This window comes from Dromiciops gliroides, chromosome 1, assembly GCF_019393635.1.
Source record: "Dromiciops gliroides isolate mDroGli1 chromosome 1, mDroGli1.pri, whole genome shotgun sequence".
Classification (NCBI taxonomy): Eukaryota; Metazoa; Chordata; class Mammalia; order Microbiotheria; family Microbiotheriidae; genus Dromiciops; species Dromiciops gliroides.
Genome location: NC_057861.1, coordinates 100,478,192 through 100,500,977, shown reverse-complemented (window position 1 = coordinate 100,500,977; position 22,786 = coordinate 100,478,192). Strand labels below are relative to the sequence as shown.

At 38.1% G+C, this 22,786-nt stretch overlaps 1 protein-coding gene across 2 annotated transcripts in view; it reads right to left on the bottom strand.

Moving 5' to 3' along the window:
* ADCY8 (adenylate cyclase 8) overlaps positions 1 to 22,786 on the bottom strand; it is a 373,977-nt gene that overhangs the window by 18,997 nt on the left and 332,194 nt on the right. For both annotated transcript variants that reach the window (XM_043978000.1, XM_043978001.1), the window contains one exon: positions 17,027 to 17,173. In XM_043978000.1, the coding sequence (XP_043833935.1) occupies positions 17,027 to 17,173 (147 nt within the window). The remainder of the gene's footprint in view (positions 1 to 17,026; positions 17,174 to 22,786) is intronic.

The following is a 22,786-nucleotide window of genomic DNA, read 5'->3' as shown; positions in this document are numbered from 1 at the left end:
TCTACAAATATTATCCCATTTTATCCTCACAACAACCCTGGGAGGAGGTACTATTATTATTCCTCTTTCATGGATGAGGAAACTGCGACAAACAGGTTAAGAGACTTGCCAAGGGGGCAGCTAGGTGGCACAGTAGATAGAGCACTGGCCCTGGAGTCAGGAATACCTGAGTTCAAATCCGGCCTCAGACACTTAATACTTCCTAGCTGTGTGACCCTGGGCAAGTCACTTAACCCCAATTGCCTCACTAAAAAAAAAAAAAAAGAGAGACTTGCCAAGCTAGTAAGTATCTGAAGCTGGACTTGGATCATTGCAATGTTGAAAATAACCAAGTCATTCATAGCAGATCATCTTACACTATTGCTGTTATTTTGTATACAGTACATTTCACTTTGCATGGGCTCATGCAGGTCCCTCCAGGTCTTTCTGATAGTATCCTGCTCATCATTTTTTATAGTAAACTACATTTATGTAGTACTTTAAAGAGATTTCTTACAATAAACCCATGAGGTTGCTTATTGCAACAACATTAGTAGATAACCTTTATATAGTACCTTAAACTTGAAATTTTCTTTACAATAGCCCAGCAAAGTACCATAGGTTTTTGCCATTATCATCAATCAACCATCAATTAATCATCACCAATCAATCATCATCATCATCACCCTCAGTCAATCCTCATCGTTGTTAATCCTCATCTTTATTCAATCCTCATCATTAATCAGTCCTCATCATCTTACATCACTCTTGCGTCTGTTTCAAAATTTTTTCACCTGAAGCCGGATTTGAACTGAAGTTTTCCTGACTCCAGGCCTGATACTCTATCTACTGTGCCATTTAGCGGCTGTTGGTGCTGATGCTGCCAAGGTGTGTGTATGTGTGTGTGTGTGTGTGTGTGTGTGTGTGTGTGTGTAGTGCTTTGGTATTAGCTATCCCATCAACTTTCCAGTCATTTACAAATTTGGTAAGTATACCACCTATGAACATTCATAACAATGCCTAGCAGCATCCAGGGGCAATCCACTGCATAGTGCCTTCCATATGATTCAAGGACAGACACCTCCTTCCAAATAAGATTGAATCCAAGATCCTGTAAGATCTTGACAGGCTGAAAAAACATTGGGCCAAATTGAGTAAGATGATAAAGGGATAAATATAAAGTTTTAGGATTGAGTTAAAAACATTTAAGTACGAAGTATAGGAAGTATGGCTAGATAGTTCATCTAGAAAATATCAGAGGGTGGGGGGGGTTTAGTGGATTGCAAGCTTAATAAGTCCACAGTTTAATATGGCTGTTCCCTTCTCATCCCCAAAGGCAATAAGATCTTAATAACAATGACAGCAGCAGCAGGTACAGTTTTATATGAGATTTTAGAGTTTACAAAGTGCTTTACATCTGTTACCTAATTTAAGCCTTACAAGAGGGTCCAGGACCAGTGAGGTGATGGTCTGAATTAGCCTCAATGTTAGTGGTAACAGAATGCTGTGAGACAACGAAGGACCTCCTCTATACTTCCTCTTTCCTACCCATTTCCTTGACTTCTTTATCCTTGTAATTACCTAAAAAATAATCATGATTTGAAATCTCCTTTAACAATTTCTATTTTTTCTTTTCTTTTTTTTTTCCCTTTTTTTGGGAGAGGCGATTGGGGTTAAGTGACTTGCCCAGGGTCACACAGCTAGTAAGTGTTAAGTGTCTGAGGCCCAATTTGAACTCAGGTCCTCCTAAATCCAGGGCCAGTGCTTTATCCACTGTGCCACCTAGCTGCCCCAGCAATTTCTATAACCTATTTGAAACTATTACTTTATTATGAAGTAAGATTTGGGGAATAAACCACAGAATCATGGGATTAGAGGCAGAAGGGGATCTCAGAAGTTATGTAGCCCAACCTCCTTATTATACAAAGAAGGAAATTGAGACCCATAGAAAAAGTCACTTGCTTAAGATCATACAGGTAGTAAATAACAAAGAAGGAATTTGAATTCAGGTTTCCCAACTTCAAATCCAGTGTTCTTTCCATTGAACCACATTGCTAAGTGGGCCCTGGTCAGCTCCTCTGATTGTGAGGTGACTAGAACAGGTTTCCCATTTTGATAAAAAGTCATGACTACTATGGAGGGATAAAGTGCTTTTTTATGGCCAGATATGTCATGCATGCACCAGGAGGGATCGTGATGGAGAGACTGGGGGAAATGATGCTAAATCCCAGGGTAGTCTTTCCCTAGTACTCCTCCTGCCATAGCCTGAATTCATAGCCAATGAACTGGATGGCTCTTCCTGGCCCATGTGCCAGACACCGTGTGTTCAAAGAGAAGTATGACATAGTACTTGTTCTCAAAGAGCTTATATTCTATTGGTGGAGACAACATATACATTTGTAAGTATAAACAAAATATTATTAATACCTTGGGGAAAAGGGATGGGGATGGGTAGGGTCAGGAAAGGATTCAGGTAGAAGGTGTTTCTTGAACTGAATTTTGAAAGAAACTAAAGATTCTAAGAGACAAAGGAAAGGAGAGAATGTATCCCACAGCTTATGCGGTGACATGTAGGCTAAGATACAGTATCATGTATGAGGAACAATAATAAGCCTAAACCTATGTAACGATTGGAATGACGCCACCTGCTGGAGACACTGTAGAAAAGCTCTGCCATGAGGAGAAGGCATCTGAGGGCAAGCCATGGGGTCAAGGTCCTTAGCATCAGGAAGTGACGTTTGCTCATGGGTACTGTCTATCAACTTGAGGAGCCTCCCATTTCTGGGAGGAGGACACGAAGGAGGAAGTGGGTGAAGGGGTTCTGTCTCTTTTTGGTTCCTGACCTTGCCATGGTAGGTCAGATGATAGGTCTCTTAGAAATAGTTAGATTTTTACCTTTCTCTCTGATCCTAATGCTTTTTAATAAATACTTAAACATTTAAATACTCTTGCTAAAGCTTATAATTTATTGGTGACCACTAATTAGATTTTAGATAGTATAGCTAGAATTTTAGCCCCTTACACCTAGAGGATATGAGGGTGAGAAATGAAATGTAAAATAAATTTAAAAAGGTAAATTGGAGTCAAGTTGTAAAGAGAGTTAAATGCAAAAGACAGAACTATTTGATCTGCATTTAACTGCACATGTACTAGGGAGCCACGGGAGTTTATTGAGAAGATGAGTAAATATGGTCATATTTATGCTTTAGGAAAATTAATTTGGGGCTTACTTCATCAGCATAGATACTAAGATCCCTTTGGCAGATTTATGAAGGATGGAATGGAGAGAGGAGAAGCTTGGGGAAGAGAGACAAATCAGTTTATTGTAATAGTCCAGATGGGAAGAGATAAAGACCTAAAATAGAATGGTAGCTTTATGAGAGGAGAGAAAGGGAAAGAGAATGGTACATGTTGTGGATGAAGAATAGATAAGATTTAACAAGAGTTTCAATATGTGGAGTGATGGGCAGTGAGGAGGTGAAGATTACTCTGAGGTTGCTAATCTAAGTGACTAGAATAGTGATGGTGCCCTTGATAGAAATAGAGAATGCTAGATGGGGTTTGGGGAAAGATAATGAGTTCTGCTTTGGAATTACTGACTTGGATATGGCTAAAGGTCAGCCAGTATAAAATGTCCAACAAGGAGTTGGTGGTCCAATGTAAAAAAAGAATCCCAACAATTAGAACCATTCAAAAATGGAACAGGTCTTTTTAGGAGGTTTGTTTTCCACATAACTGAGGCCTTCAAAAAAAAGGTTGGATAGCTCCTCATCAAATACGGTATAGAAGAAATCTTTGTTTAGCTGTGGGTTGGACCAGAAATCTTCTGAAGTCTCTTCCAACTCTGAGATTTGTGATTCTGTTTTCATCTTTGCATCCTTGGGCCCAACACTGAATATGTAGTAGATGCTGCAATAAATGCTTATTGGATTAAATCAAATTAAATATCAGCTAATCACTTTAAGGAAGATGAGGAAGATGCTTCCATGTGCTACCAAAATGACAATACATTTTTAAAAATTCAAAAGCTGAATTGAACCTTGTAGGTACTAAATTCATAGCTCTAACTTGAGTATGGGAAAGCAATGATAAGTTATCTCATGTTGAATTGGCCATGTGGAGAGGATTAGAAAGAATTTAATCTTCATGCCTTTTTTCTAATTATTTACAAAGTCCCGTTCCATTTGCTCTGTGGATGATTGCAATGCATCCCATTTAGGAAACCTTAATACAGTAGAACCTTATTGTAATATAACTCATTATTGCATGCATTTTTTATGTATGGTGGTTCAAATCATGGAACTGTAGAGTTGGAAAGGACTTCAGAGGTTATTTAGCTCAAACTCTACTTGAACAGGAATGCCTTCTAACATAATTCACATAAAGTGAATTAGCCTCCAACTGAGTCTATACAACAACTGGCAATCCCATTAGAAATTTTTTTTTACATGTCTGAATCTAATGCAGTCGTTAGAGTTAATTATAGAATAGGCCATGGAATGATAGAGTTGAAAGGGTCTTTGCAGATGACATTTTCTTTTTCTTTCTTCCCATTTAACATAACAGTAAGCTGAGTTCCAGAGAACATGCCTCAAATGATATAAAGCTAGTAGTAAAATTGAGAATAGCAACTTGCATTAACAGCATAATATGCTATCTCGTTTTTGACTGTGCTGAGTTTTGTATTCCTAGAAGCAATTCTAGGGAAAAGACCTCCATTTTTCAAGTGTAGTCAGAGAAGCCACAGGGCAAATTCTCATGCTGGCTGCCTCTATATCTTTTCTCTTCATGATCACTTTACCCTTAAACCTAAATGTTACAAAGAAGTCAGCGGGTCTCCAGGGATGACAGGAAGGAAGATGTGAATTGTTTTGAGCTATGTATGTCAAATTGGGGTTTTAGGCACCATGATTAGTGGAAATCAGGTTAGAATGAGAAATAAGCTGCTTGGTGTTAGTTTCTGACCTCTTAAAATTTCCTGTTTCCTTCAGGACTCAGCTCAAACATTACCTTTTACATGAAGCCTTTCCTGATCTCCCCAGCTCCCATACCTCTCAACAGTACTTTATGTTTATTTTGAACATATTCTTCATATACTAATCTGTGTATATTTTTGTATTCTTATTTATGCAAATGCCTCTTCTAAGAGAATGTAAGTTTTTAGAGAAATGATTATTTTTTCTCATATTAATAGTCAATTATTAAAATTGGGGAGATTCTAGTTTTTTTCTCCTGTCCTATTTCTGAGTCTAATATTTCAAGGACAAAGACTGAAGGAAAATAGAATTAACATTCTCCTCAATCTGGGCATTGCTACTCCACCCATCTAGTTCAGGCTTGGGTGGGGATAAAAATTCTTTGAATAGATTACTCAAGGCTGGGGGTAATTTAGGAGAAAATGACACAAAGTTTATTAGAAAAGGTCCACCTCCTTATTGTAATATTCAATCTCTTATTAAGTATTAACCAATCAGAGTTGATTGCCACCCTCAGGAAAACCCCTCTTCCAACTGCATATAAGCCAGGAGCCTACTGCCATAATCTTTAGCATTTGAGAGTGTCACTGACCTTTTATTAGAAATCTGGCATTATTGATAAAATGATTAAATTACCTAGAAATCACAGTCTCTCACACTTTTTAAACGTCACAGTTCTTTGAGGACAGGGACTGCTTCATTTTGGTTTTGTATTCTCTGGGCCTCACATTGTACCTGACATGCAGAAGAAACTCAATACATGCATGTTGATTGATTGATTGATTGATTTCCCAAAACAGCAGTAAAAGGCTTCATCCTAGTACATCTAAAATGTGACCTAGGGTTTCTTTGTTCCATTATAAGATCCATGGAGATTTTAAGGGAAGGGTTTTTTTTTTTCATCCATAGACTCAATGTATTTAAAAATAGATGAAGAAAATCTATAGATCAATGGTATGAGTTTGTACATTTCTTTACTGCTTTAGGTTTGCAGAGATCTTTTTTTTTTCACAATAATCCTATGAATCAGGTCCTTTCTGCATATTTTTTTCTTACAACTGAGGAAATTGATCCCAATACAATAATTATACCCATCAATTATACAGCATATGAAGTTTTGCAAAGTGCTTTACAAATAGCATTTCACTTTATTCTCATAACATTCTCGATAACTAGGTGCTGTTATTATCCCCCTCTTATAGATGAGAAAACTGAGACAGTCAGGTTCACTTGAAGCTGGATTTTAACTCAGGTCTTATTGATTAGATGTCCACCACTTTACCTATCACCTAACTGTCCATTGCTTTATCTTTCTTTCTTTCTTTCTTCTTTTTTTTTTTTTTTGCGGGGCAATGGGGGTTAAGTGACTTGCCCAGGGTCACACGGCTAGTAAGTGTCAAGTGTCTGAGGCCGGATTTGAACTCAGGTACTCCTGAATCTAGGGCCGGTGCTTTATCCACTGTGCCACCTAGCTGCCCCCCATTGCTTTATCTATCACCTAGCTGTATCTAAATTAGTCAACTAACTTATTCCAGGTGACAGGTAACAAGTATCACAGCTGGAACTGAAACCTCTAACTTCTAACTCCAAATTCTGTGCTCTTTTCACTACTGTTTGATCACTGGAGTAAAGTGTCATTTGGCACATTTTCTTCATGTATATCAATGGAAAAATATGGATTTTTCCTTCTTTTCTTCCTTTTTTGGTTACCTTTTCAACACTACTTTGAAACCACAAGTTTGTCCTTTCCATCATCTACTTTTGTTTTTTTTGTCTTTCCTTCCTTCCTTCCTTCCTTCCTTCCTTCCTTCCTTCCTTCCTTCCTTCCTTCCTTCCTTCCTTCCTTCCTTCCTTCCTTCCTTCCTTCCTTCCTTTCTTTCTTTCTTTCTTGCAGGGCAGTTAGGGTTAAGTGACTTGCCCAGGGTCACACAGCTAGTAAGTGTCATGTGTCTGAGCAGGATTTGAACTTGGATCCCCCTGAATCCAGGGTTGGTGCTTTATCCACTGCGCCACCTAGCTGTCCCTTCTATCATCTACTTTTAAAATCTTTTTTTTTTTTTTTGAGAGAGATTTTCCTTTGAAATATAATATTAAAGGGGAGAGTGAACCTTAGGGGATGTTTTGTTTAAGATGATTAGAGTTAAAAAGTTAGAAGAAGTTTCAGTGATCACTTAGTCCTAACTCCTCACATGGCAGATAAAAAAAAGGGAATCTAGAGAGTGAATGATGCCTTCAAAATCACACAGCAACTTGGAGGCAGAACTGAAACAAGTCTTCTGAGCATTGTCAGTGCTGTCTCTGTATGTGAGTGTGAATCAAGGAATCCAACCTCACATTTGCAAAATAAGCCCCACCTTTGAAAGACATTCCCTGGAGTCACCTTTTTCTTCTCATAATCCTTGCTATCTCTTTCATACATGTAAAATATTTATTCCTTTCATGATTGTTTTAAAATTCTCAGAAAATGATTAATGTGTGGTCTAGTAGAAAGCGTATTAGATATTAGATGTGGAAAAAGAGGACCTGAGTTTAAATGCATAGGAGCAGGGGTGTTGTGAGGCTCAAATGAGATTATGGATGTTAAGCACTTTGCAAATCTTAAAGCTCTATAGAAATGCCAGTTATTATTATTATTGTCCTTATTAGTTTCAAGTCACCAGACCTCCAGTCCAGTGATGACTTCATTTCCTGAACTTTCTAATGCCCTCTTTTTTGTTTTTTAATAATAAATGGGGGGCAGCTAGGTAGCGCAGTGGATAGAGCAGCGGCCCTGGAGTCAGGAGTACCTGAGTTCAAATCCGATCTCAGACACTTAACACTTACTGGCTGTGTGATCCTGGGCAAGTCGCTTAACCCCAATTGCCTCACTAAAAAAAAAAAAAAATTAAAATAAAAAAAAAACCAAAACAAACAAAACAAACAAACAAAATAATAAATGGTGCAGCTAGGTAGTACAGTGGATAGAGTACTGGCCCTGGAGTCAGGAGGACCTGGGTTCAAATCCGGCCTGAGACACTTGATAATTACTAGCAGTGTGACCCTGGGCAAGTCACTTAACCCCAATTGCCTCACCAAAAAAAATATAAATAAAAAATAAACATTTTTATTTAAAGTTTTGAGTTCCAAATTCCATTCCTCCTTCCCTCCCTCTCCTCTCCCCTCCCTGAGGTAGTAAGCAATCAGATATAGGTTAGACATGTGCAATTACGTAAACATCCCCATATTAGTAATTTTTTATAAGAAAACTTGAATAAAACACAAAAGAGTGAAAAATAGAATGCTTCAGTCTGTGTTCTATCAATGTCAGTTCTTTCTTTGGGGGTAGATAGTATGATTTATCATTAGTCCTTTGGAATCGTCTTGGATCATTGTATTGCAAAGAATAATTAAGTTATTCACAGTTCCTCATCAAACAATATTGCTATCACTATGTAAAACATTCTCCTGGTTCTGCTCACTTCACTATACATCAGTTCATGTAAATCTTTCCAGTTTTTTTCTTTTTTAAATCTGCCTGCTCATCATTTCTTACAGGACAATAATGTTAAATCACCATCATATACCAAAGCTTGTTTAGCCATTCCCCAATTGATGGGCATTCCTTTGATTTCCAATTCTTAGCCATGATAAAAAAAGCTGCTGTAAATATTTTTGTGCAAATAGGTCTTTTTCTCTTTTTTGGGATGTCTTTGGGATATAAACCTATCAGTGGTATTGCTGGATCAAAGTACATGCACACTTTGATAGCCTTTTGGGCATAGTTCCAAATTGCTCTCCAGAATGGTTGAATGCATTCATAACTCCACCAACAGTGGATTAGCATCCTAGTTTCCCTACCTCCTCTCCAACATTCTATATTTTCCTTTTTTGATAGGTGCGAGGTGATACCTCAGAGTTGTTTTAACTAATAAATAGAGATGTAGAGCATTTTTTCATATGACTATGTATAGCTTGATTTCTTTGCCTGAAAACTGCCTGTTTGTATCCTTTGACCAATTATCAATCAGGGAATGACTTGTATTTTTATAAATTTGATTCAGTTCTCTATATATTTGGTAAATGAGGCCTTTATTAGAGATACTTGTTTCAAAAATTCTTTCCCAGTTTTCTGCTTTCCTTATAATCTTGGTTATATTAGTTTTTCTGAGCTCAAGCAATATTGATAGAGCAACATATGGGTGTGCTAGTAAATGTTTAATAACCAGACTTTCTTTAAAAAAATTCCCATGCAGACACATTATGTTTAAACTGTATTATTACTATTTTCTTAAGTCTAGAGACAATCAATAAAACAATAAGTCCAACCCTGATTTGCAGTGATTGTGATTTCTAAGATGTAAATGCTTACTCTGAAAAATTTAACAACCAGCTTACCACTTAGAGCTGGCTCTAGGACACCCCTTCATAGGAACCTGGACAAGTTATTTAACCTCTCTGGCTTTCAATATTCCTCATCTGAAAAGTCAAGGAATTGGACCAGGTGACTTTTATGTCCCTTTTAGTTCTAAATCCTAACAGAAATTTCATTTAAAATTATTCAGAAACATTTATCAGCCACCTACTATGTATTTAATATGGTCCTACAAAAGATTATACTTGCTTTCTGAGGGTCAGACTAGCTAAGTATGGAGAAACTATTAGTAGTTCATTCATAATTTTTGAAATGAATTTGTTATTTAAGGCAAGACATTAAAAAATCCCACAAAATTGTCTTCATTCTGTCTCTTCTGCTTCTATACTGACCATAGCAGAGTGGGAAAAAAGGGTAGAAATAAGAAGTGCATGGTTTTCAGACTACAGAGGTTAACAACTCTTGATAGTCTAAATGTGATATCTTTTCCAGTGACCAATGAAAATTCATACTTTGAGAAGAAATGGATTACAGCAATATTGAAATTCTTACTATAAAGAAAACAGATTCTCAAAAGAAGTTAAAGATAAATGGGAGAAAAAATATAAATGGGAGGACGGCTCACTGTTTCTTCTTGGATGGGCAAAGAAAGGAGTTTGGGTTAGTTTTATTGTGTGTTCTAAGGTAGCAAGGAATATAATTTCATGGGACATTTGTTCATCTCATGAATGTTCATGGCAAGCATTTGCACAACTATGAAATATTACAATGAAAATAGTTGAAGCTTACATGTCAAAATAGGCTGTGAAGATTTCAGAGGGAGACAAATTCTATAAATAACTTGATAATTCTATTCAAATTAAACCAGGAAATATTTTAACACTCAGTGACTTTAATTCAAAGATATAGAGGAGGAAAGTAAAAAAAAATCTAATGATATGATTAGGATAAAAATGAGTAAATACTTGTAGATTATAGAGAAGTCTCACTACCACAAATGCTGAATATTTTATTCAAGAAAAGAGTCAAGAGACAACGGGAATAGTGAGCATGATAAGTAGCACAAGAATTCAAGTTAATTTTACTTTAGTATGCAGGGAATGACTGGCTAGTGATGTGAGAGCCATTTCCAAATCAAGTATTTTCTGTACATTTAGGCAATCAAGTCTTTAGAGCAAAGATCAAAAACTAAACAGAAGAAAAGAAGATAAAGGACAGAATCAAAGGACCTCTAATTTGACCTATTAAAGGGGTATTAACACTGAAAAATAGGAAATAACCAAAAGATCACCCATGACCACAGGACTATCATTATTTCTTATGGAAGTAACAATTGGAAACTTATAACAGCAATAAGATCAAAAGATCACAGAAACCATATTTTCAGGAAAATGATATAGCAGCCAATGAGAGAACCAGTCTAGAACATTAATTCATTTGCAAAATCCTAAAATAGAAGATGGAAGATCATGAGGTATATTGCTTCATAAAACAGAAAGAGAAGGGAGAAAAACAAGTTTAGAGAAAGATTGATGAGAGACACAATTAAGTCAGATTATCACCAGAGTATTTAAAGAGGAAGGGAATTACAAATAGATGAAAATAGAAATACATTAATAACAAATTCTTCTTCATCAATTAGAGTGAGCCACCATATTTGTATTCTAATACCACAGTGTCTGATGTGTTGTTATTGTTGTTGTTTGTCCTTTGTTCTCAAAGAGCATCATGACATTGGGGGATGCTGTGACTTGCACTGAATTGGATTTAAGTGAGGGAGGACTGGGCAAGGTCACCAATCTCACTCTCTTTTCTAGAGACATCTGGGTCCAGTGGCAAGAAATACATCAGGATGACTGGAGATGGACCCATATGAGGAGGGAGTGAGGCTAGTGACTTTGCACAGCCTTTTCTCACTTATATCCAATTCAGTGCAAGTCATGACATCACCTCCAGATGTCATGGTGCTCTTCAAGAATGAAGGACAAACAACAATAGCTCTTCCTTGAGGCAGCTAGGTGGCTCAGTTGGATAGAACACTGGTCCTGTAGTCACAAAGACCTGAGTTCAAATCCAGCCTCAGACACTTACTAGCTGTGTTATCTTGGGCAAGTCATTTAACCTCAATTTGCCTTAATCTGCTGGAGAAGGAAATGGCAAATCACTGGTGTGCTGTATGAGAAAGAATAGAAATAGCACTAGAGAAAACAAAAACAAGAGGTGATAGATGAGACTAAATAGACATTCAAAAGGGAAAGGAGCCAGCTCATACCAGTTTGCTAGTACCAATTGTTAAATTTTTAGTGTGAACGCTGGTACACCCTACAAATCAGGGCTTGATTTATTGTTCTGTTGATTGTCCAGACTTAAGAAAGTGATGGAGAAAATGTGAATAATGTAGATTTAAACTTAAACATGTCCTGCATTTTTGGAGACCTGGTTGTTATATATTTAATAGCACACTACTCTGTAGATAGTACAGTTTCAACAGTGTTATGGGACTGATTATTTAGATATCTTATAGATGAGAAGATGCTAAGTTCCTGGAAAAATACCATGGACCTTAGTATCCTTTATAAAAGATGTTTACAAAAATAACAGTTGTTGCTGACCCATATGCCTAATTTCCCATTTTGAGCCAAGTTTAGATGGCTACTTGCCAGGTATACTGTAGAGGGGAGTCATTATCAATGGTTGTTGACTTCACTGGTTGACGTATTCAGGTATGAGTTGGTCTTGATGGTTTTTGAGGCCCTTTCCATCTCTGAGATTCTATGAAACTAAATTCTTGTTTTTTTATTAGAGAAGGAAGCAGTAACAAATAGATATCAAACACACATATTATGTTCAAGACATTCTGCTAGGTTCTGGGGATAGGAAATCAAAACTAAACCAGTCTGTGCCCTAGAAAAAAACTTGTATTTTAGTGAGGAATATAATATGTATGTAGATAAGTAAATACAAGGAAGTTTCACGAAGGGAATATCACTACCAAGTAGAAGGGCATGAGAGGAAGCTTCATGTAGGAGGTGACATGAATGCTGAATTGAGGCCTGAGAGAAGCAAAGGATATTGAGAAAAGGGAGTATATTCCAGACATGTGGGAGAGCTCTATGCCTTTGGCATAGAGATAGCAGAGAAAAGTCAAGTTGAGTTTGCATATTATGTTAGGGCCAAGAAAGAACCACTGGCAGTTTTTGATCAGGGGAATGATGATGGGAATGATGATGGAAAGAGCAGAAACTAGAAGCAAGGAGACCAGGGAGGAGAGTCTTAGACTAATATGCATGAGAAATGATGACTATATGAACTAGGCTAGTGGCCATATGAGAATAGAAAAGGGGTGGAGTATGGAAGATGAGTTAACTCCCTGGTAATTCTAAAGTTACAGTCCTGATGACTAGAAGGATTAATAGTATCCTAAACAAAAAGAGATCAGTTTGAAGGAAGGCTAGCTTTATGGGGAAAGATGATGAGTTCCATTTGAGGCCTGGTAAAATTGAGATACCAAAGTGAATGTCCAACAAGTGGCTGGTGATGTGGGAATGCAATCTAGGAGTAACATTAGGGCTGGATATAGAGCTTTGGGAATCATCTATGTAGCTATGATAAACCATATGAATGACAAGGCAAAAGGAGTAGAATGTAGAAAAATGAATGAATAAAAGAATTACTAAGTGCCATCTATATACCAAGCACTTTGATAGGCTGTGGATACAAAGTGAAATAGTTCCTGACCTCAGGAAGTTTATATTCTAGTAAGGAAGAGTATACATATAAGGGAGTGGTATTTAAGCAAGAGAGTTTTCATGTAAGAAGTCATAAAGATGGTGAGTATAGGAATATGGCCATTGATGACATGTCCCTTCAAAAAAACAATGGCTGAGGGGCAGCTAGGTGTCACAGTGGATAAATCACTGGCCTTGGATTCAGGAAGACCTGAGTTCAAATCCGGCCTCAGACACTTGACACTTACTAGCTGTGTGACCCTGGGCAAGTCACTTAACCCCAATTGCCTCACCAAAAAAAAATTTAAAAAAACAATGGCTGTGTGTTGATGTGATAATGATGAGAAGAGCAAGAGGTAGGAAGTGAGGGTGTAGTGGGGCAGAGGTAGGAAAGGTAGAGATGCAGGGACCAGTGGCTCAGATCCAGGTAAGATAAGAATTCTAAGTTAATGGGGACATGGTCTCTGGAAGTCACCTTCAGGGGGAAAGATAATAGCCCTCTTCTGTTCTGAAAGGGGTTATTCTGGGGGTGGAGGGAGGCAGCTGTTATGGCAGGTGAGGTGACAAGATGGATGCTATATAGGATTAGAAATTAGGGGAAGGGAATAGTCATTTATATAGCACCAACTATATGCCAGGGACTGTACTAAGTGCTTTACAAATGTCTCATTTGATCTTAACTACAATCCTGTTGAGGTCAGTACTATTATTATCCTCATTTTACAACTGAGGAAACTGGGGCAAACCAAGGTTAAGTGGTGACACAGCTAGTAAGTATCTGAAGCTGGATTGAACTCACTCTCCTGACTCCAGGCCTACAGCTCTATGCACTGCATTACATTACTGCAGTCTCAAAAGAAAGGGAAAGAGGGCCCAACACAAAGCCTTTGGAGATACCCACATGGAAAGGGCAATATTTAAATCATGGTAGTTGGTGGAAATCAGTGTCATGGAAGCTAAGGAAGGAAGGAGTGTCTAAGAGGAGGAGGGTAGTTACCAGGGTCAGTGTGAGTATTTGAAAAAGCACTTGGTTTGAGTCGAAGTTCCAACACTTACTTTCCTTGGGAAATTTACTTAGAACTCTCTAGCCCTCAGTGTTTGCTTCCATCTTATGGGAATAACAATTCTTGCCCAACATATGTCCTAGGGTTGTGGTCTGGAAAGCACTACCTAAATATGAGCTATTATTGAATCTGACCTATTGTTTCAGGTGCTGCTGGCAGGGGCTTGTGGAGCAGCACTGTAGATGAAAATATTCGAAATAATGTAATCTCCTTCCCTATGCCCGTGTTCCTCCAGCTTTCTCCCCTGCTATGGAATCATTTGGCATGATCTCCTTTGATGCAAAGTCATTTGGCTGTGGGCCAGACTTGGGTTACTGCAAATTGCATCTATCTACCAGAAGTAGATTAGTAGTTAGCAAGGGACCATGATATTTCATTTAATATGTGTGCCGCAAGCCTAATGCATTATTCAACTGAAAGTGTTTGTGGTATAATGCAGTCCTTAATTAGACCTTTTATTAATTAAATAATCAGAAATGAATAATGAAATGGGAAAAAAACCCTCTGGTCCTTTGTTAGAGAAATAACTATGGGAAGGAGCTCTACAGGACTGTGGTTACTTTGACTTTTCCCTTGTAGGGGGATGCCCTATTGATTGTTCTAAAAAGATATTTGTTCACTATGCTTGCTTATCCTGGCATCCAAAGTCTTCTGCAATCTGGCTTGAATCTATCCCTCCAGTCTTATCTTATATGTACATAGGCCTATGAATCATATTCTATTATGATTCAACAGAACTGGATTACTCACCATGCTCTGAGTATGTCTCATGACTCTACATTTTTCTCAGGAAACTTGAGACCTAAAGAGGTTAACGAGTAGCAGAGGCAGGATATTGACTCAGTTCCACTGACTGTGAATTCAGGCCCCCCTTCCACTTTACCACATTGCCTCTCACTTCTCCAGTATCTGGAGAGAAGAAGATCCTGGGATTCGGCCTTCTAAAGAGGGAGAGGGGAGTGACTGCACAGAGCCGATCTTTTAGAAAGCAGAAGGGCCTGGGCTCTAGCCAGCTAGAGAGAGAAGAGGGAGTGCTGGATCAGAACTAACCTCTTGGGAAGAAGATGATAGAACTTTTGGCCCCTTTACTAGAGGAACAGCATGAGATTGAGCTGTGATTCATAGCCCAGAAACTTGGACTTTGCCTACCATGACTACAGGGAATAGCTCTTTACCAACTGGTCTAGAGGGGAAATACATTGAGGAGTCTGTCTTGCATTCATTTTTCTTTTTTTTTTTGGTAAGGCAATTGGGGTTAAGTGACTTGCCCAGGGTCACACAGCTAGTAAGTGTTAAGTGTTTGAGGTCGGATTTGAATTCAGGTACTCCTGAATCCAGGGCTGGTACTTTATCTACTGTGCCACCTAGCTGCCCCTTTGCATTCATTTTTACAGCTATGATAGGTACTTTTGGACTAACTTTTCTCTTTTCCCAGAATCCTTATTTTGCACACTGCTTTCTGTTGTTCCAGTCATACACAAGAGGTTTTCCAGAGGTCTAGGACACCTGTGTTCCCCTTCATGACAATATTTATCTATCTACATATGGCATTTGCCCAGTGGGATATAAACTCCATGAGGGTGGGGACTATTTTAATTTTTGTCTTTGTATATCCAGTGCATATCTGAATACCTTGCATGCAGTAGGTATATCACAAAAGCTTTTTAGATCAGAGTTTAGTTTATTAATAAGTATTAGTTATTATGGAGATTAGTTTATTACTTACTAACTAATGGTTGGTCCCAGACCAGACATTGTTTCCCACTACATGTAGCCATCCACCCTGGTCATTTTCTTACCAGCTGCTTTGCTGTTGCATCCTCTAGACTACTGGACCTCCATAGTCCATGACAACTTAATCTACTCAGGTGTCACTTCTGTCCTGGGACCCAGCTGTCCTGATGGTTAAGTGAGAACAAAGCCCACTCTGTCTAGCCATTCCCGACCAAATGATCCTCTGAAATCCATCTTCTTGCATTTTTCCCTCTACCTTCTTCTCCCGCCCCCCCAAACCCCTTGCCATGGGAATTCTAATCAAGTAATTACTACACTTGTTACTGGAAAGAGAATGTTGATCAATTCCCTTAGGCTCCATTCATTATCCTTGTTACTTCTTAGATGAAAACATTCCCCTTCCCTGCCTTCCATATATATATATATATATATATACATATACATATACATACATACATATGTATGTATGTATATGTATATGTGTATATATATATAGTTTCCTCCAATCAAATGTACGTTTTCCTTGACTTTAGAAATGCCCCACTTTTTCATTTGTATTCCCAGTCCTTGGTACAGTATATGGAAAATAGTTAATAATTGCTATTCATTCATTCATTCATATTTGTAATGTTTTCTCCAAAGAACAAAGTTCAGAGTCACTGGGATGGGGAAGGTATGATAGAAAGGAAGAATGTTAGTCATTGAGGAATAAGCATTGCTAAGTTATCATTATCCGTAGGGGTTCTACCTTGGGTAAAGTTATAATGGATGTCACTGTGTGTATCTGGAAAGCAGGCATGGGGAGTAAAGAGTATCCTGGGGCAGAAGGGATTGCTGGGTATTTGTAGGTAGTTGGATAGAATACCTAGAGTGTGATGAATGGATGACTGGGAAGGCCCCTGTGTGTTTATTGTCATGGTTTGAGATAATGGCCATCCTCTTGTAATTGACAAGATAAATGTATCCTCTATGTAATTGTGTATTGCTTTCTCTGATTTGATCATGAGAGGAAAAATATATATGTGTGCATATATTTTTACAGTATGCAATATGCTGTATTATGTTTCATGGACCACTGGAGTCCTATATTCTGTTTTGACCCAATGAATGAACCTGGATAGCTGATTATCCTATAAACATTAAGTTATCTTGGCCCTGGTATTTAACAATAAAACCTAGAGTCCTGGGGTTTACCTCATCAAAGTCAGCAATGATTTCATTCAGCAAGCGCAGACATTCCACTCCTTGGTTATTCATTTCCGTCTGAGAATAAAAATCAGCAAATCCAGGGATGGAAGCAAACATCACACCGACAGCATCATAGGATTGGGAATATAGCTCCTAGATGCAATGGAGAAAAGTGAGAAACATGCTATAAGGAATAATTTTAACAATGCAGTTGTATTTATGCCTTCTCCCCAAAATAAATATGGAAAAGACCCAGCAAGCTAGAACATCTAGCATCTTTAAGTGACCTTGGAGATCATTAAATCCATTGTTCTTCAAAATGAACTCTGTGCAATGGGGGTTGGAGTAGGAGAGGTGAGGTTCTTTGGGGAAAAATAAGTTATAATGAAGGACAAGAACATACAACAAACCCACATCCACTATTTTACTCTGTCGGTCAAATGTAATGTTGGCAATTAGGACTGCTGGAGATTGGTTGAAATGAATTCTATTGCCAAAAATTTGTTCTGGGTTTAGAATCAATAACTGTATGAGTCCCCAGATGTGCGAAATACAATCAGTTGTTTGTTGTCCTGTCTTAGCTTATTATTTTAAAATGATTAGCAGCCATTTATGTGTAAATGTTCAAAAGATTTGTTACTTTATTGCTGTAAGGAATTCCCAGTGTGGAAATTGTCTCCACTGTTGCAGATTAGTAGATATGCCCTAAGGAATGATTTAAGCCCCCTAGAGACTAAGTGATTTTCACAGTCACACAGCTAATAATAATCAGAGGTGGAATCTAATCCAGGTTTTCCTGACTCCAAGCCTAGTGCTCTATTCATTAAGCCAGGTTGCCTTGTGTATATGTACTCTCATGTTTAAAAACGAAAACCAAAAACAACCTCCCAAAGTATAAATATTTATTGCACAAATATCTATTATGTATAACTGAATAAAATAAGGAAGTTGGGATACAGAAGAAAGCAAAGTTGTTAATGATCAAGAGTGATGATGAAATAAACATCCATGGGCTTAGTCTATTTTTTCAAATCCCAAATGCAGAATCAACACAAATATAAGCGCCACAATGTGTGCACAATGTTACCAAGTGTTCAAAAAAAAGTTTCCCCCAGTGCTGACAGAATCACAAAGGCATTTGCAAAGCAAGCATTGTGAATTTCAAAGCAAAACTCTTGAATTTTAACTGTAAGCGTGATAAAGCAAAAAAAAAAAAAATCCCCTAATGCCACAAGGTAAAATAAAAATTTTTGTGTAAGACCTTATGAGGTGAGTCATGATAGTTGGTATGATCCCCTTATTGATGGAGAATAGTCACATCCCTTTTTTGCTAAGTAAGCTTTTTGCAATGCTGTTAGATTCCTACATGCAGGTTCACAATATGCATTCACTTCTATGTTGTTTAGTACCACTAGAATTAAGCACTAAAATCATTAAAAGCAAATTTACTGTAAAGGTTTTGCCGAAAAAAAAAATTAAGAACCATTAAGAGTGAAGCTTTGAGAGGGGCAGCTAGGTGGCGCAGTGGATAAAGCACCAGCCCTGGAGTCAGGAGTACCTGAGTTCAAATCTGGCCTTAGACACTTAACACTTACTAGCTGTGTGACCCTGGGCAAGTCACTTAACCCCAATTGCCTCACTAAAAAAAAAAAAAAAAAAAAAAAAAAAAGAGTGAAGCTTTGAGAACCATTAGAAGAGATGGAGCTAGAGTCTCTTACTCCTAATACAATACTCTTTCTAATATATCATGCTGTCTTCCTACCTATTTTCATATTCTCTTGTTAAAACGAATGTAGAATCAAAATGCAAGCCTCTATTGATTTTTAAGAACTGTTAATAATAGCAATAATAATAGTTTACTAATAATATGTTGGTATTTACTCATCAATTCATTAAGCATAAAGGCAAGGGCATGGGGTAAAGTTTATATACTGAGTCACCATCAGGAGAACATATATTTCAGTTTTTTGTTTTTTGCAGGGCAATGAGGGTTAAGTGATTTGCTCAGGGTCACACAGCTTTTACGTGTCAAATGTCTGAGGCTGAATTTGAACTCAGGTCCTCCTGAATCCAGGGCTAGTGTTTTCTCCACTGAGCCACCTAGTTGCCCCCAGAAGAACATATATTTCAAGATTTTTTGTTCTGTTTTGTTTTGTAGCAGGGGAGAGATGGATTTTTATACTGATTCCTATAATCTACAATGACTCTTGGTTAACCCTCTGGGAGACAAGCAGTACATGCTGTTAAGAATGTAAGCTCTTTGAGGTCAGAGATTATTTCATTATTGCTTTTGTGTCTCCAGTTCTTAGAACAATCCTTGGTACATAGTAGGTGCTTAAATGTTTTCTGATTGAAGAGGTCTGCCTGCGGCTAGCTATGTAGTCCGTAACTGTGGAACAGAACAAAGGTGATTGGCCCATCCAGATATTCAAATTGACTGGCCTTATTAGCTAACTAATCATTATAAAGGCAGCTAGATGGCTCAGTGGGTAGAGTGCTGAGCCTGAAGTCAGGGAGTCCTGAGTTCACATCTAGCCTCAGATTCTGTACGAGCTTTGTGACCCTATGCAAATCACTTAACTTTTTGCCTCAGTTTGCTTATCTGTAAAATGGGCTGGAGAAGGAAATGGCAAACCACTTCAGTATCCCAAATGGGATCGTAAAGGTCTGGATATGACTGAACAACAACAAAGAAGCCCTGTAATAACAACAAAGTTGGTAGGCATTGCACTAGGTGATCACTAAAGTCCCTTCCACTTTTAAGATTTTCACACAGTCTTGTGGAGGATGTAGTTCCCTAGAACACATCCATCTTGCTTGTGATAAGTCAAATCTATAAATCTGGGAAGAGTCTTGAGTAAATTTCTATAGGTCATGTCATCTAGAGGCAGAAAAATGCTATCCTCTGTTCACAAGGAACTAGATGGAACTAGCTGATAATGATGAACTAGAATTAATGATGAATGAACTAGAATTAATAAACACAGTCAAGAAGAATTATTTATTAAGATTATTGGTATTGTATACTCAGGTGTTCTTGCCTGACCTGGTGACCTTGGCTTGTAACCTTGTTGTCATCCTCAACTTCTCACTCATACTCACCCTATCTATCTAATTTGGTGTTTTATCATTTTTCCATTCACATCTATCATTTACATCCCTTTCTCCCTACTTACCTGATGTAGACCATCATTACCTGCTACTGGACAAATGCACTAGCCTGCACATTAGTCTCACTGCCTCAAGTCTCTCTCTCCCCATTCCAGTCCATATTCAACTCATCTGCCAACGTAATTTTCCTAACGATCAAATCTGACCATGTCATCCTAAAAATATCACCTCCAGGATCCAATAAAAATCCTCTTTCCCCTTTTTACCTATTCAATATTATGCTTTATTCCCTTCTCTGTACTTACTCTCTGATCCAATGTCATTGGTCTCCTTGCTGTTACTCATACAGAACTCTTTGCTTTCTGACTCAATGCCTTTTCACTGGCTGTCCTTCATGACTGGAATGATAGTTTTCCTGACCTTCTTCAAGACTCAGTTAAAATCTTACTTTTTCTGGTCCCCCTGTTTTCCATCTAACTAAGATTACCCCATTCTCCTATTCTCTACCATCTTAGTGCCTTCCCTTTAAGATTACCTTCAATTTATTCTGCATATATCAGAATGTGAGCTCCTTGAGGTCTCCTTTTCCTTTCTTCAGAAGAACTCTGAAGTCAACAAAAAATATCATAAGCTTTCCTAGTCTCTTTGTTCTGGGACCCATTTCCTGTGCTTAGGTGGCATGAGTAGTTCTCTTACCAAATCAGCTTTTAAGCTGACAGTCAGCATCTTATCTCATCCTCACAACAACTCTGGGGGGCAGGTGCTCTTATTCCCATTTTACAGATGAGGAAACAGCAAGGGTAAATGATTTGTCTAGAGTCACAATATTAGCCAGCATTTGAAGGCACAATTTAAATCAAGGTCTTCCTGAATCCAAGTCCAACACTCTATTGATGGCATCATACTGTCTGCCCCATCAAACCATTTTCTCAGATTTCTCATTCACACTGAGGTGTTAATGACTAATAACAGCTTGAAGCATGACTTACTGCATTGAAATAGAGACAAAAGCCTTAAGGTTTTGCAGGAGAATACTAGGCATTAAAAGGGTGGGAATATTTTTGGGATACCAAGATATTTCTATTTCCACTTATTTCAGTGGAAAAGTGTGGGGGGGATGACAGGTTTGTCCTGTCTGTATCTACTTGGTAACTAGTTATTATTAGGTAATAAGCATTATAACTTGAAGCACTGTGTGTGTGTATATGTGTGTGGGAAAGATGCTGAGAGATGATTCAGACAGTCCAAACAAAAAGAGGACAGAGCATTGGCTCTCTGGAAACATCCTGTCCAAGCCAATTTTGGCTCCATCTCCCACACAAGGCAAATACGCAGCTCTGTTTTTTAAAAAAAATCTTTGTTTTAAGCTCCAAATAGCAATCATAGTCATGGTGAAGGGAATTTCCTGAGGATTAATGGTCAGCTCAGTTTTTTCACTGGTCTTGGGTGATCAGTGTCAGTCAGGCCATCATTAACCCCATGCCTTGTTCATCATGGCTTAATTAAGAACAACTTAGGAGGCTATTAACTTGGGAAGGGGGTCTCAGGTATGAATTAGCTACATCTTTCTTTTAACTTTTTTTTTGGGGGGGGGAGCAGGGCAATGAGGGTTAAAGTGACTTGCCCAACGTCACACAGCTAGTAAGTGTCAAGTGTCTGAGAGAAGATTTGAACTCAGGTCCTTCTGAATCCAGGGCTAGTGCTTTATCCACTGTGCCACCTAGCTGCCCGAGCTACATTTTAAAAAAATGATAACAGTCACACTTTCTCCACAGATTGGAATGAACTATTATCCTGTGCAGTGAGAGAATCAATAAGCCCCCAATTGGTTCCATCATTCTATTTTTTTTTTTGTGAGGCAATTGAGGTTAAGTGACTTGCCCAAGGTCACAGAGCTAGTAAGTGTTAAGTGTCTGAGGCTGGACTTGAACTCAGGTACTCCTGATTCCAGGGCCAGTGCTCTATCCACTGCACCACCTAGCCACCCCAGTTCCATCATTCTAAAGCCCAAATCTTATACTACTCATGTATCCCTTGCTCTTCCAACAAGAAGGTGATAAAATCATATATTCAGACTGAATTGAGTCACTTTATAAGTTTAAAAGGCATTTGAGAGGATGGGAAATGAGGGACTATATATGGTTTGGGTAACATACTGTAAATGGTTCTAGTAATTAACTTAAAGATTAGGTAAATTATGAGATCAATAAAGTTTCTAGTATATTTTGCTTTTCAGAAAAAAAGACATTTGTTTTTAAGCATATTCCTGCCTTTCATTTAATCATAGTTAATAACAGTATTATTAGAACATCAGTATAATCAGAACATGCTTTACAAAAGTCCTTCCATGTGCCTCACACTGATATGGAAAGTACCTGGGGTCTAGAAAGCTGTGCTAGTGAAATGGAAGTTTTAGAACATTCTACTTGGATGGGAAGGTGTTAAGTACAATGAGAAGAAGACAGCGTCTTCTTTTTGCAGACCAACCTAAATACTTCTAGAGAGACTCATTTTCAATAACTTGACTACTATGTGGCATATAACTTGACCAGGGCAACCCATGGGAAAATATACAGAATGTTGGTCCTCAGTTCTGTTTGTCTCCACTCCACTTCTGCAGTGATGGTGGCAGAAGGTGCCAGGAATCAGTTCTTA